This window comes from Pan troglodytes, chromosome 9 (assembly GCF_028858775.2).
Source record: "Pan troglodytes isolate AG18354 chromosome 9, NHGRI_mPanTro3-v2.0_pri, whole genome shotgun sequence".
In the NCBI taxonomy this organism is placed as follows: Eukaryota; Metazoa; Chordata; class Mammalia; order Primates; family Hominidae; genus Pan; species Pan troglodytes.
The window spans coordinates 77,013,696-77,038,508 of record NC_072407.2 but is presented as its reverse complement, the minus strand read 5'-3'; the positions used below and the strand labels follow the sequence as shown (position 1 = coordinate 77,038,508).

At 43.0% G+C, this 24,813-nt stretch overlaps 1 protein-coding gene across 1 annotated transcript; it reads right to left on the bottom strand.

Annotated features, from left to right (window-relative positions):
- Positions 1-2,039: 2,039 nt before the first annotated feature.
- NEU3 (neuraminidase 3) lies at positions 2,040-24,510 on the bottom strand. Its single transcript, XM_003951982.6, is given in 5 exon segments — positions 2,040-7,532; positions 18,244-18,455; positions 23,805-24,052; positions 24,054-24,117; positions 24,120-24,510. Coding segments are annotated over 5 exon segments (1,884 nt in total). The 5' UTR covers positions 24,400-24,510; the 3' UTR covers positions 2,040-6,452.
- Positions 24,511-24,813: the final 303 nt, after the last annotated feature.

The window sequence follows — 24,813 nt, the reverse complement described above, 5'->3', positions numbered from 1 at the left end:
CATGCCACTAGAACATAGCGAAGTTGATCAACCTGTGATTGTGTTGCCTCACTTAAGATGTGTACGCTGCCTGTTGCACAGCTCTTCCTTCAATTCCAAAAGCAAACTCTCTCACTTTGGGAGGTACTGTGTCAGTTACTATCACAGTGCTCGTTGCTACTTTTGATCAACTTTATACCCTCGTTCCAGAGCTTAAAGAATTCATTACTCCAGACAGATCAGTCTTGGGAAAAGAGGGTCAAAATGCTCCATGGTTCATGGCTGACTGGAACAAAATGAGCAACTTCAACACAAGTGCAGAGTCGCTAAAGCTGTCTTCTGATATATTATATTGTGTGCAAGCTGAGTGGCAATCCAATGTGACAAATCGCCAAAAGGTTTAATGCTCTACTATCTACCGTCAGGCCTGGAGGTGTCTCTGTCAGTCGATCTAGATCCTGTGCGTGACTTTAAAGAGGCTGCATCATAGTTAGCATGCAAAGGCCTTGACATCAAAATCACATACTTTCGTTTTAAACTTGATGCTGACCCAAGCCTACGGATGACCCCGTGTACCTTTATAAGCCAATTTAAACTCATTGCCACATTTTCTGAAATGACACCATATGTGACAATGCATAGGTTCATTGAGGAAGGTTTCAACCATGCAGCTTTGTTGACTGGAGTAGGTCATGACATCATGAGGTTCCTGAGGGTCAGAAGATGCCTGATTGAGGAAAATGGTGAGGAACTATTTCCTTTCCTCAAAGTATTTAGGCTACGAGGATGTGAGGAATTACCACCCGCTAAGTCCCCAAACCTCTGCATGGCTGTAAATGCATGCAGACGGAAACTGGACACGTCACTCAGGGACTATCAATCAACCAAGGAATCTTTGTCAAAACTGCCAGATCATGATGTTGATGAAGCAGTCTCAAAGCCACCCCTCAAGAAGGCACTTATAAGCAAAGAGGACGAAGATGGATTACAAACTGCATACAACGTAACCAGAGAGGAGATCAAGGTAGCTGTAACACCCAAGCCAGGCAATGAGCAAGTGGGGATTCTATCAAGGCTTCTTGAGGCAATAGAGGCAAGAGAGTGCATGCAAACTTAGGAAAAGAAAAAAGAAAAGTTAACTCCTCATGGCTTACATTTCAGTTCCAGGTAGTGACTAACAAGTTTAGGTACCAATTAATCGAGTTTCTGTGAGGATGGGTACTTAAATTCTTTTGGTTGCAAGCTACATATATAGATATGTCTAATTCAAGCTAGCTTAAGAAATAAAGGCTGGTGGGTCACTGGTTCCCACAACAGTGAAGGACCCTACTGGCTATCATCAGGACTCTTGCCGCCTCTCAACCCTTATCAGTTTCTGCCTGGCTCCCTTCTTTCAGTTTTCTACTGACACAGGCATTCTCCACCAGCCAAGGATGTTTTTCTGTGATTCAGCTTTCCAAAAGTGCTGGGATTGCAGGTATGAACCACCATGCCCAGCCTGAAAGCTTTCCAATAGTGAAATTAAGAGAGCAGACTGACCTACTGACAGAGCTTAAGGAGTTATGCTGAAAAATTTGGCCAAATTCAGTAGTGCCTTAAACGGCTCAATGGAACAAACAAAGTCAAGTAAAAATTAGCAGTTAAGTTAAAGCTATCATTCCACTGATTTGGCTGTTAATAAATATTTGTGGCCCCTTCAGCTACAAGTTGAGAATAATCTCAAGGTGTTTTGAAAAAAGGGTAAGATATGCAGTGGCAAGCACCAGCACTGCTGTCAGTGGTGACTCTGTACCTCTGGCTCCTCCTCTTAAAAGCTAGTGTATGACATTGTGTTCCGTAAGCAGGCATTGTAATCCCTGCTCTGCTTCCCTTAATAGGTAATTATGTTCAAATAACAATGTGTAAAAGTGCAAAGGATTATCATTAGTAAAGTTTCTGAGAGTAAAAGTTCTTATGAAAAACCAAGAAATTGCCTCAAATTCATTTTTTAAAACAAGTTGGGTACAAACTAGGTATTAGTATAATAGTCATCTTATAGTTTAAGAAAAAAAAAACAATAGTCACCAGAATTAAGTTCTTTATTCCTCTTCGTTGTTTCAAAGAACGATGGTAGTTTTTATAGTACAGAGTATTTCTGGCACTCAGCATCACAAAGCCAAGACACAGTCAGAACACATCAAGCCTCAGAATCTCCCTTGGAGGCCTGGAAAACTAGTAACTATAGAAAACCCAATTAGGGACAGAGGGAAAATACCAGTGAAGTGAGAACCCCAAATCAAGGCTTGGCTTGATTAGGCTGCTCACTCTTCTCGAATAGGCCATAAATTTTCCCCACTGTGCCTTTTGGGCTGTGATCCTTGGGAAAGCCAGGGACAACCAAGCTTAAGCCAGAGAAAGGCCCATCCCAGGAAGTAGTGTAACTGACCTTGAAGCAGGCCAGAACAGAGAATATGCATTGAGGGTGAGTGTTCAGCAGGTTTTGAATGCTACACAATCTACAAAGGGATGCAACATCCTTCTCCCTACAGCGGAACTCCCCCTAGCCTTCTCAATTAGCTCCAGAGGCCAAGGATGGTTGACTCATTCATTCATTCAGTGTATCTTTACTGCTAGCTACTCTGTTTCAGGCCCTACGCTGGGTGCAGAGGACAAAGAGAGGAATCAGACATAGTCCTTACCTTCAGGGAATTCAGAATATGACAGAAAAAAGCTTATATTTTTAGATAAGCCACTGTGATTCAAGGTAAAAAGGACACAGTGAGGAGTCAGTCAAGGAGTTCACAGCCTAGCAGAGGCCTACAGGGTACAACATAGAAAATAATACATGGCAGCCTATGGTAAGGACCAAAGGGAGGCCCAGACTGTGAATTCTGGCACTGCAGAGACAAGATGCATGGCCTACTGAAGAGGTGGATTATGGCCTACTCGAGAAGAGTGAGAAGCCTAATCTGGCAAAAGTGAGATATCAATTCCTACTGCCCTGGGGAGGAGGCTGTGGAGACTCAGGTTGACCTTTGCGGGTCCTCTGGGCTACCCAACAGGCAGGGTGAAAAGCCTCTTACCCATGGCTGAAGCTGCTTGATGTCCTGTGAATATTGGAGGGGAGACTGGTGACCAGGGGAAACAAGTCAAATTAAGCACCCAGACAATGGCCTGAGGTGAATAGTAAGAACATGAACCCAGCCAGTAGGCTGTGTCGGCAGGAGGCTGGCCTGGGTACATACCAGCAGCAGGAGGCCCCTACCCATGCTTCCTGCACTCTCAGTGTTGGGCCATGTGTGCTGGAAGGATCCATTCTAAGAGTCCAAGGGACAGGAAGGGGGCTCCTGAGGGCAAAGAACCGAGGCCTATGTAGTCCTCTCTACATGCCTGTAGATTATAGGCCACCCTTCTGCTTTCCTCTTTTCTTCACAGCTGCTACCACCTGCCCTGTCTTTTCCACCCTATCAATCTGAGTGGCTGAAATGGGTTCAGTTAGGGTACCAGTATCATGGAATAGGTCCCAGGGCCCTGAAGGCCTTGGGTAATTGGCACAGAGTTAGAGTGTCTATAGCTGTCTTTGTTGGTCATCTAGAACTTAGACAAGTTAAGCCAGCTTAAAGTTGCAGTGTTGAGTTAGGACCTTCTCCACAAGCTAAGTGCCGGCCTGTGCAGGTCTCTCTTCCTTCCCACAGGTTTCAGGGAATAGCTCCAGCCTGTTGTCATTTCTTCTTCACAGCAGCTACCACCTACACCATCTCTCTAGCCTAGGCCTCGTGTCTGTGACACTTTCTCTTCCTAAGGTGCCAGGACTCTTCTGATCTGTTTTTTCTTCATAGCTGCCATCACCCACTCTGTTCCTTTCTCAAGTCTTTATTCTGGATTTCCCCTGTTCCCAACCCCCTTTTCTTACTATTCCTGAGATAAGAACACAGGCCTGCCCCAGTTAAAGAGTTTCGATGCTAGTCATTAAAGAGAAAAAACATGAGGCAGGGGGAAGAAGTAAGAGGAGGGCAATTTAGAGATGGACCTCTTATGAGTACTGGTATTAGACATCTCTGCGTCACAATGGCACAGACCAAGGTCCCTGCCTTGACTCCCTTCTTGAGTAGTCCTAAAGAAGTTGATATTCTCGGCTGGGCGCAGTGGCTCATGCCTGTATTCCCAGCACTTTGGGAGGCCGAGGCAGGCGAATCACAAGGCTAGGAGTTCGAGACAAGCCTGGCCAACATGGTGAAACCCCGTCTCTACTAAAAATACAAAAAATTAGCTGGGCGTAGTGGCAGGCACCTGTAATCCCAGCTACTTGGGAGGCTGAGGCAGGAGAATTGCTTGAACCCAGGAGGCGGAGACTGCAGTGAGCTGAGATTGTGCCACTGTACTCCAGCCTGGGCGACAGAGTGAGATTCTGTCTCAAAAAAAAAAAAAAGAAGTTGATATTCTCATTCTTTTCATCCTTTAGCCCTGGTTGTACGACTTGGCCATCCTCCCTATTCCTATCCACTTGCAGTACAGTGTTCAGGAAAGCTTTGCTAAACAAGGAGTTTCTACCACTCAGGAGGGGGCTGCCCTTTTAATCCTCTCCCCTTCCCCACTTCCTCCCTGCACCAATCCTGCCCATCCCTAGACCTCCACCACCCTCCACCTGCCAACTTGACAGAGGTTTTCCCTGACAGTGGGCCTCATATAAGGAAGTAGAGGAAAGTGCATTATTTCACCCAACAGCTGGAAGGTCCTACATGCCAGGCTAAATGTAAACATCTTTACATTATAATAGGCAATGGAGAACCACAAATGATTTAGAGCCAAGGAATGGCAGTAGAAAGTACCTTATATTAGGCACTCAAGAAATATTTAGATAAATGTATACATGAGTGAATAATTGTGTATTGGGAAGATTACCTTGGCAAATGTAGGAGAGGCTAAGGGGATTTTTAAAAGCCACTCTAAGCCATGGCTTAAGCAATCTGCTAAAGTAGGTAAAGTTAATCTCCACTTTTATCCTGTAGGACTCTCTCTACCCAACTAGTACAACTGTAACCCCTAGTCTCCTAGGCTATATTTCATGACTAAGACTTGTTCTCTGTGGTCATTGTACAACACCAAATATATTTAGTTGATACCAGTTTAAGCATTAGACTCCTAAAATAGGGACAAAAAAATAAATCTCTCATGATAGAATTTCAGTTGCAATAACAGGCTATGGGGGAAACAATCTAAGATAGGAACAACCAACATGGTATCATCTGAGAGACTCAGCATGGACTAAGTTCAGCACGAAAACCATTAGACAAAAAGGCATCCCTACTTCACAAGTAGTGATTTCCATGGGCCTACACAAATAGGCCTGATTCTGAGATCTGGGGGTCTAGAGATCTTCCTAATGGTGAAGATCTTCTCACAGGTAAAGGAGTAGCTGGGCCAGGACAATATCCTGAGAAAAACAAACTTGAGAGAAACCCAGAAGCCTGGACAAGCCTTGGACAGATGACTCCAGGCATATTGAAGATGCAACTAAGAAAATTACATCAGGAGCTACCATCACCCCAACATATAGCCCAACATCTACAAAGTCTCCCACCAGCTACATTTATTTTCTTGAATTTTCTCGCTCTTCTAGCCCCATAAACTGGTGAACTCCTTGAGGGCAAAGACTGTGGGAAATTCTGTCCAGTGTTTTAAAGTCCTAATCCATGTCCTTTTCCCATCAGGAACCACCCTAATAAATGAACTTCAGCTCATCATCAGGGTAATGCCACCAGAAGCAATACACACTATTATCCAGTACTACTGGCATTGAGATTCTCATTGTTCTCCCTAGAAAATGATGCTTTCTGGATGAGGAAGAGAAGGTAAGCAGAACTACAAGGCTGTAGAAGGTAGGAGACTTCATGATTCTTCTGTTTTGCTCAATTCCTCTAGGATAGAGAGCCTACAGAACTCTGAGCATTATTAAAAGGGTGTGGATATTTTTGTTATTAAAAATGGAACAAATCATACAGATCTGGTCTTCCTTCCTGCCATGACACCTGCTTGTAACCTCACACTCGGATGAGGGGTAAGTCATGTGAAAAGATAAGTCCCCTGGTTTCCATTTTGACATCAGAGTCCTTTATGCAGCCAGGACTTACTGATCATGAAGCATGCAGGCACTATGCTTGTCCTAGGGATGAGAAGATGAGAAATCTTAGAACCAATACTCTCATTTTACAGATGGAAACCTGAGGTCCAGAGAGTTCAGGTGACACATCCAAGGTCCAAAAGCAAGCCAGTGGCAGAGCCAGGACCACATCCTGGTCTTCCAACTCCTAGTTCAGTGCTCTTTCCATTGCAGTAGGTAAGGCAAAATTTTCATTTTGCTCTTTGGAGGAGGAAAAGTGCAAAAAGGTAGGGAACAGAGTATTAAGTTTTTTGATTCTCTGTAGACTTCAGTAGCTTCTGTTAACCTGTCTGTAACTGCCATTTGCATCTATGGAAATTGGGTCCTAAGCCAATTAATTGCTTTTGAATTGGCTTGGGTTCCTACCAGGGCTGGTGCAGTCCCCCTGCAGGTGACTCAGGATCTCCCGGTGTGTAAACAGGCGGAAGGCAATCTGCTCACACTCTTGCTTGGTCCCACATTCAAACAAACACCCAAACAAGCCCTCCTCCTCCAGAGCAGCCAGATCAGAGTAGCCACAGGGCCCACAGTGCAAGATCCAGGGGCGGGACCAGCAGGCAGCCTCCAAGGGGGTCTGGTTGAGATAGATACCTAGGTCAACCCTCTGTTTCCTACTGGTTGGGTGTGAGTACAAGAGCCATGATTCTGACAGTGTTCTAGCTTCCTCCTCCAGCCTCAGTGAACTGCCTAGAGAGCTCTGCTGAATGGTGGGTGCATCTTTGCTGCTAGAGTCCTGGCACCTATGTGGGATCTCCAGGGGCCGGAAACTTACCACACTCCCTTGGCAACCATGTGGGGGCTCACAGAGCTGTCGACTCAGGGCCAGTCTCTGAAAGCCTTCACCATGGTCAGTGCTGAGCGCCTCTGCCCGGCACCTGTTTGGTGTCCGGGCACTGCAATATAGCACAGGGTGGCCAGCCCTCCCAGTCACCTCTGCCACTTCACATTCTACTGTAACCATGGGCCTAATGAGTCTACCATGGTGCCATGTGACCCCTAGGTCATCACTGTAGATCATCAGAGAATGAGGCCTGGTTTTACATGGTAGCTGGAAGCAAAAGAACCAGGAAGGGATGTAGTAGGTATACGCAGGGATGACCAGTCTCCCTGACTGCAGCTGGATGCCATGACCTGGGCCCACAGCAAATGTGGCCCAGTGCTTCAGCTCTGAGCCAATGACCTCCTCAGTCAAGTCCCTCACCTCACTCCATGAACATCCAGCATCCTGACTGTAGATGAAGCAAAGGCGGGCAGCATTCCTGCCTGACACAATCTGTTGACGCTCTGTGACATGGCCCCGCACACAGATGAAGAACAGGAACACACAACCACTCTTCTGCTCCCATACAGGACAGGGGTTCATGGTCCGATGCCCCGGTAGTGTGGCTTCCATCAGTGGCTTCAGGGGCCCCCACTAGACAAGGAGAAGGGAGAAAGTAGGAGTGAGATACTAATAGGAAAACATGAAGCTCATTAAAAGTATTAGTATTTTTCATAAATAAGAAATAAATGATATTGAAATCTATAAAATCACGAAGGCCTAACTACTCACTAAATTCTCGGATATTACAGGATAACTTACAAAGCTGGAAAGAGACAATGCTAAATGTTGTACAAGCTGTCTCCTCTGTCTGGAATGCTATTCCCCATTTCATCTAGACTTCCAAATCATCCTCCATACCCAACTCAAAAGTCACCTCCTTTATAAAGCCTTCCATGAAACTCACTCTCCTCCCCTAATACATTTATTGTATAACATTGTAACTTTTTATGACTGTCTTCCTTTTCTAGACTATGAGCCTTTTGAGGGCTTATACTATTGGTTACTAATATTGATTCTCCAGCCCCTGGTACATAATAGGAGCTAAATATTTTTACAAAGAAAGAAAGAAAGAAAAAAAAAAAAAAAGAAAGGAAAGGAAAGAAAGAAAAAAGAAAAGGAAGAAAAGAAAAGCAAGGCAAACAAATACAGAAATTTTAAGCAAATAAAGGGAAATTTAAGACAAATTTTTTTCCCTCCTGTACTACACTGGGAAGGCAATTCATAACTTTTGTTGAAAGCTCAAGCATAGATTCAGAGACACCTAGTTCAAACCATGCTTTCATCACTTATTTTGTGACTATGGGCAAGTTACTTAATCTTACTTTACCTCAATTTCTTTATCAGTTAAATGGAAAATTTAATAACATCCTCACAGAGGAGTTATTATAAGGATACAATGAGATAATGCCTAATCAGACATATTGCAAATAAAGAAAGGTCTAATCTCCCTAACATATTTTCAAAACAATAGTAGAAATTGGTAAGAAAATTTCCAGGAATCCAACAGAAATGGGCAAAGGGCAAGATCAGACAACTCACAGAAAGAGAAAAAAAAGTTCAGCTTCACTCATAAGAGAGAAATGCAAATTAAAATGAAACTGACAATGGCCAGGCACAGTGGCTCATGCTGTAATCCCAGCACTTTAGAATAGCTTGAGCCCAGGAGTTTGAGACCAGTCTGGGCAACATGGCAAAACCCCATCTCTAAAAATAAAAATAAAACAAAATAACTAAATTGACATAACACTTTACATCTATCAAATTAGCAAAATCATAAAGCTTGACAATACTGTGTTGGCAAATGTGAAGAAACTGGCACTTTCATATATGGATTGAAGTGCAAATGGTTCAACCTGTATGTAGGACATATATCAAAATTACAAATACATTTATCCTTTCCCATCATGCCCAATTCTGGGAATTCATCCTAAGATATATCTGCTCATCAAATTAAGTATGTATAAGATTATTCAAATGCAGCATTGCTTGAAGTAGCAGAATACTACAAACAACTCAAATATTCGTCAATACAGAATGGGTGAAATGAACATGCAATACATGGGGGAAGACCTTTTTTCCATATATAGTGATATGGAAAGATTTCCATAATTTTTTTTTTTTTGAGATGGAGTCTCTCTTTCTGTCAACCAGGCTGCAGTGCAGTGGTGTCATCTCAGCTCACTGCAATCTCTGCCTCCCGAGTTCAAGTGGTTCTCACGCCTCAATCTCCTGAGTAGCTGGGATTACAGGCTTGCACCACCACGTCCAGCTAATTTTTTTATTTTTAGTAGAGACGGGGTTTCACCATGTTGGCCAGGCTGGTCTGAAACTCCTGACCTCAGGTGATCCGCCTGCCTCAGCCTCTCAAAATGCTGGGATTACAGGTGTGAGCCACCGAGCCTGGCCTGATTTTCATAATTTATTCTTAAATAAAGAAAGCAAAATATAGAATAGTGTATGTAGTATGCTACCTTTTGCATCAGAAATGTGCAGGAAAGGGACTTCTGGTTACAGCAAACTAAATAATTAGACCAATCCTTCCACTGAGAACTTGAAAAGATAGATAAAATATTTAAACAAAAACAAAATATCTGAAAGCACCAGAGAGCAAACAAGAGAATGAAGAATGGCAGGCTAAGTTCTTTCAGAGAGGTTGGCGGGTCCCTTTTTCCCTTAGGGTATCCTTGTAATTCTCAAAGAAGTAACTGAAAGGCTGAGAAGCTGAGCAAGTCATTTGACAACCTTATGGAGCAGAAGGACAAAACTTGAAGGCCTGGTAAACTGTCATGTAATTTGAGATGGAACCTTAAAGGGCCAAATCCAAGGAATAAGGATGGAACTGAGGCAGAACGACCCTTAAAACCATCACTCTAGAAAACTGGTTGACATTATCTATTGAGGTAGAACATACACATACCACATGAGCCAGTAATTCCACTCCTAGCTACATACCCAACAAAATGTATGCCCACAGTACCAAAAACATGTATAAGAATATTCATAGCAGTATAATCTATACTTATAATAACTAACCCAAGTATCCAACAACAGTAAAATGGATCACTTAATTGTGGTTTGTTCATACGATAGAATACTATGTAACAATGAAAAACAAATTAGGGTTACACACAACAATTTGGATAAATCTCAAGAATACTGAACAAAAAAAGCCAGACCAAAAGAATACATAGATTAAAAATAAGCAAAACTAAACTCTAGGGCTATAAATCAACTTAATATAATCAACTTCTCCTTTGGGAAGGAGGGCGGGGCCATAAGAGAAGCTTCTCAGATGCTGACGACATTCTATTTCTTGGAATATTAGTTGTGAGTTCTATATATGAGTCCACAAGTGTTGGCTTTGTCATAACTCATTGAGCTGACATTTATGTTTTGTGCATTTGACATTTATGTTTTTATGTTTTCTGTATATGTTATCACTTCACATTTTTAAAAGTTTTTAAAAGGGCTATTAAGAGTACATACTTGTTTTGCTTTGCTTCTGCATGAAGCAGCACTGAAAAGATAACAAGAAACAATAGTGATTGCCTATAAGAGGTAGGGGAATGGAAATGAGATATATATCTTTTTATACTATTTTTATTTTTCAGCTATATGAAATGTATTAACTACCTAAAACAAAAAATAAATTTAAAAAATTAATTTCTGTATAAATGGACAAAACAGATTAAGCAGGCTCAGATCATAGACTCTCAGAGCCATTTGCCTGAGGCCAGGAGTTTGAGATCAACTTGGGCAACATAGTGGGTCCTTATCTCTACAAAACATTTTTTTTTACATGATCTGGATCTAGATAATTTTTACATTATCTACTTGGAAGGCTGAGGCAGGAGAATCACTTAAGTCCAGGAGTTCGAGGCAGCAGTGAGCTATGATCAATCACTGCACTCCACCCTAGGTGACAGATCAAGACCCTATTTCAAAAACAAAAAAGAAATCTAAGCCATAATGGACCATAAGGGTTATCTAGTGCTAACTCCCATCCCACGGAAGAGTCCCCTCGCAGTCTTCTGGATAAAAGACCATTCCGTCCTTGAACTAAGCTAGTTCAATAGGGAATTCAAGATCTCTGGGACAGCCCATTCTATACCTGAGTGCCCTGAGCACACTAAACATGCCAGAGATATGTGATCAAGTCAGCTTACTTATTAAGCAGTCTAGTTTTTGAGAAGTCAGAAGTTTAGTCATCCTTAGTGGCTGAGAGAAGAAAATTATTTGAGCCAGATATATCTAACATACAGTTGACATGAAGATGGAAAAAAGAGTAAACATAGCATGAAAGTCTTGGAATCTAAGATGCTCTCAACTAGCTGGAGCAATGGGACATACAAAACAAGCTGAGGCTTGACAGAGATAAAACAGGTTGTGGCTTAAAAATTTGCATGGGGTAAACTGATTAAAGAACAAATGTAGGCCAGGTGCTGTGGCTTATGCCTGTAATCCTAGTACTTTGGGAGGTCAAGGCGGGTGGATTACTTGAGGTCAGGAGTTCGAGACCAGCCTGGCCAACATGGTGAAACCCTGTCTTTACTAAAAATGCAAAAAAAATTAGCCAGGCATGGTGGCACACACCTGTAGTCCCAGCTACTTGGGAGGCTGTGGCAGGAGAATTGCTTTAACCCAGGAGGGAGAGGTTGCAGTGAGCCGAGATTGCGCCACTGCACTCCAGCCTGGGTGACAGAGTAAGACTCCATCTCAAAAAAAAAAAAAAAAGAAAAAAAAAAGAAAAAGAAAAACAAGAACAAACGTAATGGCCAACAAGCATATGAAAACATGTTCAGCATCACTAATTAATGGGGAAATACAACTAAAAAACACAATGAGGTATCACCCTGACAACTATTTGGACAGCTACCACACACACACACCAGAAAATGACAAATGTCGGTGAGGATGTGGAAAACTAGAACCACTGTGTACTGTTGGTAGGAATATAAAATGGTGTAGCCACTATGGAAAATGGCATGCCAGTTTCTCATTACATATAAAATTACCAAGTGATCCAGCAATTCCACTTCTGTGTTTATGTCCAAAAGAATTAAAAGCAAGGTCCCAAAGAGATATTTTCACACCCTTATTCATAGCAATGTTATTCACAATACCCAACAGGCAAAAGCAACCAAAGTATCCATCAAGAGATGAATGGAGCCTGGGCAACATACTGAAACCCCATTTCTACAATAAATAAATAAATAAATAAATAAATAAATAAATTAGCTGGGTACGGTGGCACACACTTGTAGTCCCAGCTACTCAGGAGGCAGAGGATTGCTTTAGCCCAGGAGTTCGAGGTTGCAGAGCCATGATCATGCCACTGCACTCCAGCCTGGGCAACAAAGTGAGACCCTGCCTCAAAAAAAAAAATGTATAAACAAAATATGGTATATACATACAATGATATATTATTCAGCCTTAAATAGGAAGGAAATTCTGATACATGCTACAACATGGATGAAACTTGAGGACATTATATAAGTGAAATAAGCCATCACAAAAAGACAAACACTATACAATTCCACTTATATGAGATATCTAGAGTAGTCAAAATTATAGAAACAGAAAGTAGATTAGTGGTTGCCAGGGACTGAGGAGGGAGAAATGGGGAGCTGTTTAATGGGTGTAGACTTTCAGTTTTGAAAAATCAAAAGTTCTGAAGATTGGGTGCACAATTTGAATATACCTGGCACTACTGAACTATACACTTAAAAATGGTTAGGATGGTAAAATTTATGTTAGATGTATTTTACTACAATTATTTTTTTTTTTAAAAGAATAACAAATGTGAAAAAGACTTGGAGGTTTTGGCTGACCATCTACTCAACATTAGTCAATTGTGCTATGTAGCTACCAAGAAGGTGCTATTTTACTTTCAATTGCATTAAAGGGAATACAAGATAGGAGAGCTCACCTCATTGCTGAGCTGGCCGGTCTACCCTTGGAGTCCCAAGTTCAATTCTGAGTATCCTACTTTAAAAAAGGACACTGCTATCTCAGACCAGATCCCAACGACAGTAATCACAATTTTCAAGGGGCCAGAAACCAAATCAGGACTGTGCCCTAAGAAGTTACAGAAAGAACTGAAGCTGTTTAGCCCAGAAAACAGACTACTCAGAGGGCATGAATGCAGCTTTCAGGTACTTCAGAGAGTAGTTCTCTGAAAAAGAGATTTTATCTATATTTTGTATAGATTGACTGCCCCAGAAGGCAGAACAAACCAATGGGTAATTATAGAGAAGTAGAGATCATCTCATTCACACATAAAAAACAGCTGCCACAGCAATCAGGTGCTCACCTGAAGAGTTGTGCAAGGAGACCCTTAATGGAAAATGACAAATGTTTAGTTCTTACTATGTAGTATCTATTATTAATTATATGTTGCAGCTGATGAAACAGAGAAGCGTCAAGTATCCAAGGCCAAAAAGCCAATAAATGATAGGTCTTGACTGGCTCCAAAGCCATGCTCTTAATCACTAAGATTTCAGTAACTACCAATAGAATACAGATTTCTATATTGGGAAGGAATTTGGCTCATGATTCTTCTAACTTCAAGATTGTACAATTAAATAAGTCAGAGAATGAAATAAAGAGAGAATGAGTTAAAGTGGACAAGTTTGTGGATGTGTGTGACTACTGAGTAGTGAAGTTATGCAACAGGTGTGGTCTGATAAAAAATGCTTGCTGGGCTCAGTGGCACCTGCCTGTAGTGGCGGCTACTCAGGAGGCTTAGGTGAGAAGATTGCTTGAGGCCAGGAGTTTGAGGCTATAGTATGCAATGATCAAGCCTGTGAATAGCCACTGCACTCCCGCCTGGGCAACGCAGAGAGGGCTCGTCTCTAGACAGACAGACAGACAGACAGATAGACAGTTAAAATTTAAAAGGCTGGGCACAGTGGTGTACACCTGTAGTCGCAGCTACTCAGGAGGCTGAGATAGGAAAATTGCTTGAGCCAGGAGTTCAAGACCAGCCTAGGCAACATAGAAGTTGTCTCTAAAAAATAGGATTAAAAAAAAATGCTTAACAGCCTACTGTCTGTGATCAAAAACAGTGCAACATGACCGATGACCACAGGCAATGCTTGTCCTAGAAGAAAGGAAAGAGCTAGAATCCCAAGTACTACTGGGCTGTAGGGCTGGGCCTCTGTGGAGGCTAGTTATACATGCAGAAGTCTGGTCCTGGGAGGCCATGAGAAAGACTCATGAGAAGATAAGGTGAAAGAGCAGGAGCTGAAAATCCCACAAAGTAAAAAACTTCACCAAGAGAAATGTGAGCCAATATTATCAAAAGCAAAGACAGGGATTGCTGGCAAGGCCCATGTTCAGCAGAATAGCATTTGCACTGTGTACTTTAACAGCAGAAGAAGGTTATCTGCTGTGGATATGAAGATTTAATGGTCAGATTTGAGACATCTGTAGGTGAAAAAGCAGGGTAGGTTAGGAGTATTAAAGTGCCTACTATATAGATATAGAGAGATGACACAGCTATATTTTTTTTTACAAAAGACTCTCAAAACCATTGTCTCATTTGTCTCACTTAAGCTAGCCCTGGGAGAGAGGAAAGTAACAATAAGAAATATAGGCCTATGTGATTTTATTGCACTTTGCTCTACTGCATTTGTCAGATATTGCCACAAAACTGAAGGTTTGTGGCAACCCTGAACTGAGCATGTGCTCACTTCATGTCTTTGTCATGTTTCGGTTAATTCTCACAATATCTCAAACATTGTCATTATTATTAAATCTGTTATGGTGATCTTTCATCAGTGATCTTTGATGTTATTACTGTAATTGTTTTGGAGTATGACAACTGTGCCCATATTACATGATGAACTTGATAAATGCTATATGTGTCCTGACTGCTTCACCAACCAACTGTTCCCTCATCTCTCTTCCTCTCCTTCAGCCTATTCCCTGAAATGCAACAATATTGAAATTAGGCCAATTAGTAACCCTACAATGGCCTCTAAGTGTTCAAGTGAAAGGAAGAGTCCCCCATCTTTCACTTTAAATCAAAGCTAGAAATGATTAAACTTACGAGGAAGGCATGTTGAAAGCCAAGACAGGCCGATAGCTAGGCCTCTTGTGCCAAACAGCCAAGCTGTAAATGCAAAGAAAAAGTTCTTTTTTTTTTTGAAACAGAGTCTCCCTTTGTCACCCAGGCTGGAGTGCAGTGGCTCGATCTCTGCTCACTGCAACCCCCGCCTCCTGTGTTCAAGCGATTCTCCTGCCTCAGCCTCCTGAGTAGCTGGGATTACAGGCATGCACCACCATGCCCGGCTAATTTTTTTTTTTTTTTTTTTTTTTTTTTTGGTATTTTTAGTAGAGACGGGGTTTCAGCATGTTGGTCAGGCTGGTCTCGAACTCCTGACCTCGTGATCTGCCTACCTTGGCCTCCCAAAGTGCTGGGATTACAGGCGTGAGCCACCACACCAGGCTGAAAAGTTCTTGAGGGAAATTAAAAGTGCTACTCCAGTGAATACAGGAATGATAAGAAAGCAAAACAGCCTTATTGCTGATAGGGAGAAAGCTTTAGAGGTCTGGATAAAAGATCAGACCAGCCATAGCATTCCCTTAAGACAAAGCCTAAACCAGGGCAAAGTTCTAACTCTCTTCAGTTCTACAAAGGCTGAGAGAGGTATGGAAGCTGCACAAGAAAAGTTGGAAAGTAGCAGAGGATGGTTCATGAGGTTTAAGGCAAGAAGCTGTCTCCGTAACTTAAAAGGGCAAGGTGAAGCAGCAAGTGCTGATGGGAGAAGCTATAGCCAGTTATCCAGAAGATCTAGTTAAGGTAACTGACAAAGGTGGCTACACCAAACAACAGATTTTCCCTGTAGACAAAACAGCCTTCTACTGAAAGATGCCATCTAGGACTTTCATGGCTAGAGAGAAGTCAATGTCTGGCTTCAAACCTTCAAAGGACGGGCTGGTGACTTTAAGTTGAGGTCAATGCTCATTTATCACTCAGAAAATCCTAGGGCTCTTAAGAATTATCCTAAATCTACTCTGCCAGTGCTCTAAAAACAAAGCCTGGATGAAGCACTTCTGTTTACAGCCCCCTGTTGAGACCTACTGCTCAGGAAAAAAGATTCCTTTCAAAATATTACTGGTCATTGACAATGTACCTTGTCATCCAGGAGCTCTGATGGAGATGTATGAGGAGATTAATGTTGTTTTCACGGCCACTAATACAACATCCATTCTGTAGCCCACGGATCAAGGAGTCATTTCAACTTCCAAGTTTCATTATTTAAGAAATATATTTCATAAGACTATAGTTGCCATAGATAGTGATTACTCTGATAAATCTGGTCAAAGTAAACTGAAAACCTTCTGGAAAAATTTCACTAGTCTAGATGCCATTCAGAACATTCATGATTCATGGGAGGTCATAATATTAACATTAAGAGACATTGAGAAGTTGATTCCCATACTCATGATTTTGAGGGGTTCAAAACTTCAGTAGAGGAAGTAACTGCAGATATGGTGGAAATAGCAAGAGAATTAGAAGTGGAGCCTGAAGATGTGACTAAATTGCTGCAATCTCATGATAAAACTTGAATAAATGAGTTGCTTCTTATAGATGAGCAAATAAAGTAGTTTTTTGAGATGGGATCTACTTCTGGTGAAGATGCTGTAAACATTGTCAAAATGGCAACAAAGGATTTAAAATATTACATCAACTTAGTTGATAAAGCAGCAGCAGGGTTTGAGAGGATTCATTTATAAGTTCTACTATGGGAAAAATGCAATCAAATTCTGTAGCATTGCATGCTACAGAGAAATCTTTTGTGAAAGGAAGAGTCAACTGTTTCAGCAAACTTCATTGTTGTCTTATTTCTTGTTGGGGGTAGACAGGGTATTGCTCTGTCCCCCAGGCGGGAGGGCAGTGGCACAATCGCAGCTCACTGGAGCCTTGAACTTCTGGGCTCAAGCAATCCTCCCCCTCAGCCTCCCGAGTAGCTGCCACTACAGATGTGTGCCACTAAACCCACCCAATGTTTTTTATTTTTATTAGAGACAAGGTCTTGCTATGTTGCCCAGGCCAGTCTTGAACTCCTGAGCTCAAGCAATCCTCCCACTTTGGCCTCGCAAAGTTCTGGGATTACAGGCATGAGCCACTGTGCCCAGCCCATTGTCTTATTTTAAGAAATTATCTATGTAAGTAAGAAATGCTTCTAGAAAAATAATAATAATAATAATAATAATAATAATAATACACTAAATCTTCAGCAACCACCACCCTGATAAGTCAGCAGTCACCAACATCAGGGCAAGACCCACTCCAGCAAAAAGATTGACTAGCCAAAGGTTCAAATAATCATTAGCACTTTTCAGCAGTATTTTAAGGTGTGTACTTTTTGTTAGACATAATGCTACTACACACTTAACAGACTACAGTATAGTGTAAACATAACTTTTATATGCACTGGGAAACCAAAAAATTTATGTGTCTTGTTTTATTGTGATAGTCACTTTAGTGTGGTGGTCTGGAACCAAATCCACAATATCTCCGACATATGCCTATTTGGGATCTGAAATAACCCTGTAGCTTCCAGGCCAAAGAGCAGTAACCCTTCTTTCCTCACTAAAAATACAGTCAAAATGTTCTACTGAAGAGGAAGGGCTCTAACTCCAGTTCTCCCACTTATTAGACACGTGACCAAAGCAAATGACCTTAATTCTCAGGCCTGGTTGCCTCCTGCAAAATGGGGATAATAAAATATACCTCACATACAGCATTTAGTAGTAGAAGCGTGGTTATTACTGGTATCCCCCTGTCACCTGCTAAATGTGGTCCTGAGCAAGTTACTTACCTCTTGGAGCACTAGGATCTCCCATCAGCAAAACTGGACTACCAATGCTTACTTCCCTGGGTGATTTATGAGGATTAAATGGAATATAAATGAAAGGCACATCATACGTTAGCTGAATCTAAATAACTGTGGAGGTCTCTGGAGTCAGCGACTGAGTTTGAAACCAGCTTCTACTGCTTTATTATAGCTGTATAACCTTGAGCAAATGGCAACCTCTCTGAGTCTCAGTTTCCTTGTCTGTAAAATATGACTGAAAACAGTACCTACGACACAGAATGGCTGTGAGGACCCAATGTGCCCCTGGCACACAATAAGCACTCAGTGAGAGCCATTGTTTTTGCTGTTTTTTCTGCCTCTGCTCCCCACACTGGGCTTTCCTGTACTGATGAGAAAAGGCACAGATCCTGAAGAGCTCTGAGCTTTGTGAAGAGAAACTGAGGCCCAGACTCAGATCTGGGATGAAGAGTCACCTGTACCAACTGCCCAATCCTCAACCCTCGCCTCAGCACCAGGTGGAGAGCATCCTCATCTCTCCTCGTGGAACGCTTCTCTGCAAAGGCCAGGAAGGTGTGGGTGGGGGGTATGTAGAGCAGGGCTGGGATCCGGTAGGTAATCCCTCTGTCATCTTCCTGCCGGAACAGAGGGTTGTTGAAGGAGCATGTTGTCACTTCTTCCATGACCTCTGCAAGGATAGAAGGAAGCTTAATGTGTGTCCATACCCAGATGCTGGCCTGCATATAAATTCTGCTTCATCATTTCACTTCTGGAGAGCAAAGGTGGGGGGGCACAGATATATTAAAATGTTTATTTATACAAGAATAACATATGCTCTCAATAGCACAAAGCAAGCAATATACATTCTTGTTTAACAAATGAGAATTTCATTAACTCCAGACCCTGTGGGAATTCTATGTGGCCTGTATCAAGTATGTATCTTGGAGCAGAGCGGTTTTGCATTTGTTTTTGCCAAGCATCCAGGGATATTACCAGCCTGAGGTGGTTTTTATTATCAACTTCTTGGCTTGGAGTTTCTAGGCCATTTGGGTATCTGTATGAGTGAATGCCTATGGTTAAGAATTTTCTGGGAAAACTTTTTTTCTGTACGAAAGCCTAGGATAAAAGGCAATCTCTTTGTCTTCTATCTGTGTCAGTAGGAAGAATTTTTTTTTTTCCTAGTAGATCTGGTTTGATATTTGTCTCCTCTAAAACTCATGTTGAAACTTAATCCCTGATATGGCAGTGTTGAGAGGTGGGGCCTCTAAGAGGTGATAGGGTTATAACGGCTCTGTCCTCATGAATGGATGAATGGATGAATGGGTTATCATGGGAGTGCATTAGGGGCTTTATAAGAGGAAAACTAGAGATCTGAGCTAGCATAATCAGCCCCCTTGCCATGTGATGCCCTATGCCACCTCCAGACTCTGCAGAGTCCCCACCAGCAAGAAAGCCCTCACCAGATGTGGCCTCTGGACCTTGGATTTCTCGGACTCCATAACTGCAAGAAATTTCTTTTCTTTATAAGTTACCCAGTTTCACGTATTCTGTTATAAGCAACAGAAAATGAATTAAGATACTAGTCCACCCTATCAGAAGGTATACACCCTACACAGGGTGCAGATTTTCAAGGGACCTAGCTTCATGTGAGTATTTCACATGCCATCCTCTGTCAAAAACTAGAGTCTAACCAGGCCGGGCGTGGTGGCTCACACCTGTAATCCCAGCACTTTGGGAGGCCGAGGTGGGCGGATCACGAGGTCAGGAGATCGAGACCATCCTGGCTAACATGGTGAAACCCCATCTCTACTAAAAATACAAAAAAATTAGCCGAGTGTCCTGGCAGGCACCTGTGGTCCCAGCTACTCAGGAGGCTGAGGCAGGAGAATGGTGTGAACCCAGGAGGCAGAGCTTGCAGTGAGCTGAGATCGCCCCACTGCACTCCAGCCTGGGAGACAGAGCAAGACTCCATCTCAAAAACAAAAACAAAAACAAAAAAACACCAACAATGACAACAAAAAACCCACTAGAGTCTAACCCATGCGGACCTATAGCTTCATTTGGTATAACAACAGTCCTATTAAAGTCCAAGTTTCTAGGTGAGACATCCAGTGCAGCTGAGGGCAGATTAAGGAGCTAACCACTCTGGTTTTCAGTTCACTCTTGGTTTCTAGGTCCCTGGAGATTTCTCTTACTTTCTTGCAAATTCAGCTATAAAGGGCTTTGTTATTTTTTTTCTTTTGAGACGGAGTTTTGCTCTTGTTGCCCAGGCTTGAGTGCAATGGTGTGAGCTCGGCTCACTGCAACCTCCACCTCCTGGGTTCAAGCAACTCCCCTGCTTCAGCCTCCCAAGTAGCTGGGATTGCAAGCGCCCGCCAGCACGCCCAGCTAATTTTTTGTATTTTTAGCAGAGACGGGTTTCACCATGTTGGCCAGGCTGGTCTCCAACTCCTGACCTCAGGTGATCCACCCACCTTGGCCTCCCAAAGTGCTGGTATTACAGGCATGAGCCACCGTGCCCGGCCGGCTTTGTTATATTTTACCCACCATTTTACAGGTTGGCTACCCTGCCATAATGCTCACAATGGAGTCTCCAAGTATTCTTCTTAAAGAAAACCAGGTGTTCCACTTCTCAGAGGTCCAAAAGGGGAATCAAGCCAGACAGACAAAAAGCAGCCTTAGAATTACTTTTTCCTCAAACCAACTGTCATCCAAACCCAATTTTACAAATCATTTGTAAATATTATCAGGCTGTAAGAACAATTTATTCAATAAATATTTCTAGGTTCCTCCTCTGTGTCAGGCCCTAAAATAGGTGCTGAGAAGACAGAGAAGGATCAGAGGTTCCTGCTCTCAAGAAACCCAATCCAAGTGAGGGAAACAGACACATACATGGACAATTATAACATGATGTAATAAGTGCTACTTTAGAGGTAAACACAACAGCAAGTAGAAAAACACAAAAGTGGCATCTATCCAGATCAAGGCACCAGAGAAGGATTTTTGGAGAGAATGATTGAGCCAAAAGAACTCCTGCCTCATATAGTCACAGGCTCTGCCTGGAACACTCGTTTCAGATAGCCACATAACGCTCCCTCACCTTCTTCAGCTCTGCTCAAACATCATCCAATCAGGAAGGTTTCTCTGTCAACTCCTTTGCCCCAGCCTATCTTCTTTCCTTGTTCTATTCTCCACACCACTTATCACACTTTGATGTCTCCTATGTTACATTTGTTTAATACATACCACAAAATGGAAGCTCCAGAAACAGCAAGGGTATGTCTGTTTTCTTATTGCTCCGCTTTGACACCTAGAACTATGCCTATTAAGTAATAGGCACTCAACAAATTTTTGTTGAATGATTGAATGAATCAGTGAGCCAGATCTTAAAGAATGAACAGTGGATTAGCCAACTGAGGGTGAAAAGGAGAAGCGCAGAGGACAAGGATGTGAAAAGCCTATAGGCAACAGAAAACAGTGAGTTTTGGGGCCTCTCAGTAGTTTAGTGTGAATACAGTAAGGTGGAGTGCAAGGGATGGGGCAGAGGTGGGACTGAAGGGGTCAGCACAGTCCAGATCCTGGGAGGCTTAGATATCTTATTAAGGTGTTTATTCCACAGATGGGAGACCACTCAAGAATTTTTGACAGAGGAATGGCATGATGATTTTAGACCAATCTTCCAGGAAGCTTTCAGGACAGTGAACTATACGGCAAAGTTGCACTGCTTTTGGCTACAGCCTCCTAGTGTCAACCAAGACAAACTTTTATCAATAGCATATGAATATTTAGTCACTTGTTCCTAACTTGAAGAAGGGGAAAGAACTATTGCTCAGTATCATGAGGGGAACTGGGAGAGTGGCCTTGCTGAGTCCAGAAGAAAAGCTTCCCTTCATTTCAATCCCAGGCTCTCAACAGCAGAATCAAAAGATAAGCAAGGGGAGACCATCTTCTCACTCAATACTAGAGCATACTTCTCTCCCCTCAATTCAGGCTCTCCTCCCCGGGAGGGTCAGGCTTTGTTCTAAGCAAACAATCTGTCTCTGAGCCAGGCTGGTGTAATGGTTAAGAACATAGGATTTGGACCAGGCCAGGACTATGTGACCTTGGGCATGTTATTCAACTTCTCTATGCTTCAGGATCCTCCCCTATACAATTCAGCAGAGTAGGTGATAGAAATAAAATGCTTAACTACAGTGGCTATTACAAGGCCTATGACATAGTATGAGTGCAATATATGACAGTTATTATTTTTAAACTACCAATTACTGTATATTCTAGTTTTATTCCTTGAATCCTGTGGATAACAATGACAATAATAACAATTTACAACTCCCTTTCTTAAAAACATTTAAATCCCTCTTTATTGCTGAAAGAGAACATACTTTAAACTCTTAACACCTTAATTACAAGTTAAACCAACACTACTATCATCAGTCAACATGTGACTATTAGTTAAATCTAAACAGGAATTCTCCAGGTGATAAGAAGTATGGAGCACAGGATAGGCATGGAGTGGGATAGGGCTCAGAATAGGAAAGGAAGAGGCTGGGTGCGGTGGCTCATGCCTATATTCCCACCACTCTGGGAGGCTGAGGTGGGCAGATCACTTGAGGTCAGGAGTTCGAGACCACCCTGGCCAACATGGTGACACCTCATCTCTACTAAAAATACAAAAAAAATTGGCCAGGCATGGTGGCATCCACCTGTAATCCCAGCTATTCGGGAGGCTGAGGCAGGAGAATCGCTTGAAACCAGGAGACGGAGGTTGCAGTGAGCCGAGACTGCACCACTGCACTCCAGCTTGGGTGACACAGCAAGACTCCATCTCAAAAAAAAAGGAAATGGAGAGGAAATAGGGAAATAATCACCAAAGGAGAAGCACAACTTGTCACATGGGCTGGATTCATGTCTCAGCTCCATTTCTTGCTGCATGACGTTTTGATGGTTACTCAACCTCTAGGTCTTGGATTCCTTGCTTGTAAACTATGGATAATAATACCTACCTAAGCGGATCAATATGAAGAACCACTCAAAAATGTTTTATAAATTTTAAACTGCTGTTTTAATAGGTGTCTTTAATTATAAATTTTGATGTCCTCACAATTTCATTTATGCTTTATTATCACTATAACAATTAGAGCCATTAATTTTTGTAATTATGCTGATCGTGTTGATGACAGAAGTAATATAGATGGTGATTCTGGCATTGCCACCCAAAACGTTTCACACAAATCAGGTGCTGGAAACGGGATAGAAAAGAATCAGATATGGGCCTGCTCTGGGATTCATTTAAGCAGAGAATTGAAATTACTTGCTGCTCGATATAATCACTTTCCCATCAAGTCCTCCCCGCTTTCTTACTGGGAGAGAGTATAGCCTAGCATGGACTCTGAAGTCTGACTTATCTTTGACACTTACTAGCAAGTCACTTTACTTCTGAGCTTCAGTTTCCTCACTTATAAAATGGAGATAATACCGCCTACTTCTCAGACTATAATAATGTAATTCCACAGCCTCCAACTAACCCAATGAGCCTCCAGTGAATCCCAGGAGGCCTTCCTATCTCATTTATTCACTCCTAACAAGTAATATTTAAGGAGCACCTACCACGTGCCAGACCTTTGAAGATCTGTAGTCTAAGCCCTCTCATGGTATAGATGGGAAAACTCGGGCCCGGGATGGGCTTACTGAACGCCACTCCACAGTAAAATCTGGACCAAGACCCAGGTCTCCTAAGTTGAAACTGAAGCTCAGGGCTCTTTCTGCCGCCCAGAGACCTTTGGTAAGCAGGGCTTTTCCAGTCTCAGTTCCCTTTCATCTCTGGAGTGATAATTCTGAGGTTTAAGTTCGGCTTCTGTGAGAACGAATAAAAATAGGACTAGCCAAGAATTCTCTGGCCAGGTCAGATCCTAGCCGACTAGGTGGCTCTGTCTCAATAATCCAAGGCTGGATTTCCCAAACGCAGATGGTCTTGCTCAACCTGTCCCCACAGTTGAGTCCTCCTCGGGGAGCTCTCCTGTCTCCCAACCCCGCTCACCTGCACTGGACCCCGGCTCCTCCGTCTCTGTCGGGGCAGAGCTGGACGCCGGGGATTCTTCCATGGGGCGCGGGGGCAGGTCCGCAGGTCTCATTCGCCGAAGCCCGTTAGAGGCACCGGCCCCAAGGCTGGGGAGACTGAGACAGAGGAGGATGGAGAGGGAGAAACAACAGAGACGGAAGACACGGAGACAAGCCCCGAGAAGCGAAGAGCGTGTCGACTGCCGGAAACAGGTAACGGCAACGAAGAGGCGGGCGCAGGCTGTAGTCAGTGGCGGTTGGGGCCAACCGTTGGCCTACTCCGCGAGCCCTCCCCGTCCCGCCCCCTCGGCGCTGCCCCTCCCTCCAGCCCGCATCTCGGTCCCCACCACGGGGTGGGACCGGCACCACCTCCACCCTCGCCAACTCAGCTCAAGCCCTGGGCCCACCTCAGTTCCCAACGGCCGCCTCCTCTCTTCAGTGCCACAGCCCCGAGCTCTTATATTGGTCTGTAGCTCGGTATCACCGCCTAAAGCTTCCCTGGACAGCCTGAGAGTTGAGCAAAGGTTCCCGGCCTCAGAGGGTACCCTACAAAAAGGACCAGAGGTCCAGAGCATTGGCTACTGTCCTTGCAAAATATGAAAATGAAAATATATTCATATATATAATTTATGTGTGTGTATATACACACATTTACATACATAGATTTGTCACATAGCACTGAGTCCATTCTTCTGTTTCACAGTACCGGAATTTAAGCCCCCCTCTCCCCAGCCAAAGAGGAAAGGACTGATCTAAGGTCATTTTTTATCTGGGACTAAGTACGACGTAAAGGAAATCGGCTGGGCCTGGTGGCTTATGCCTACAATCTCAGCGCTTTGGAAGGCCTACGTGGGAGGATGCCTTGAGCCCAGGAGTTGGAGGCTGTGGTGAGCTGTGATTGCACCACTGCACTCCAGCCTGGGTGACAGAGCGAGACCCTGTCTCTAAAATATAACAATTTTAAAAAGAAGAAATTTTACAAACGCCAA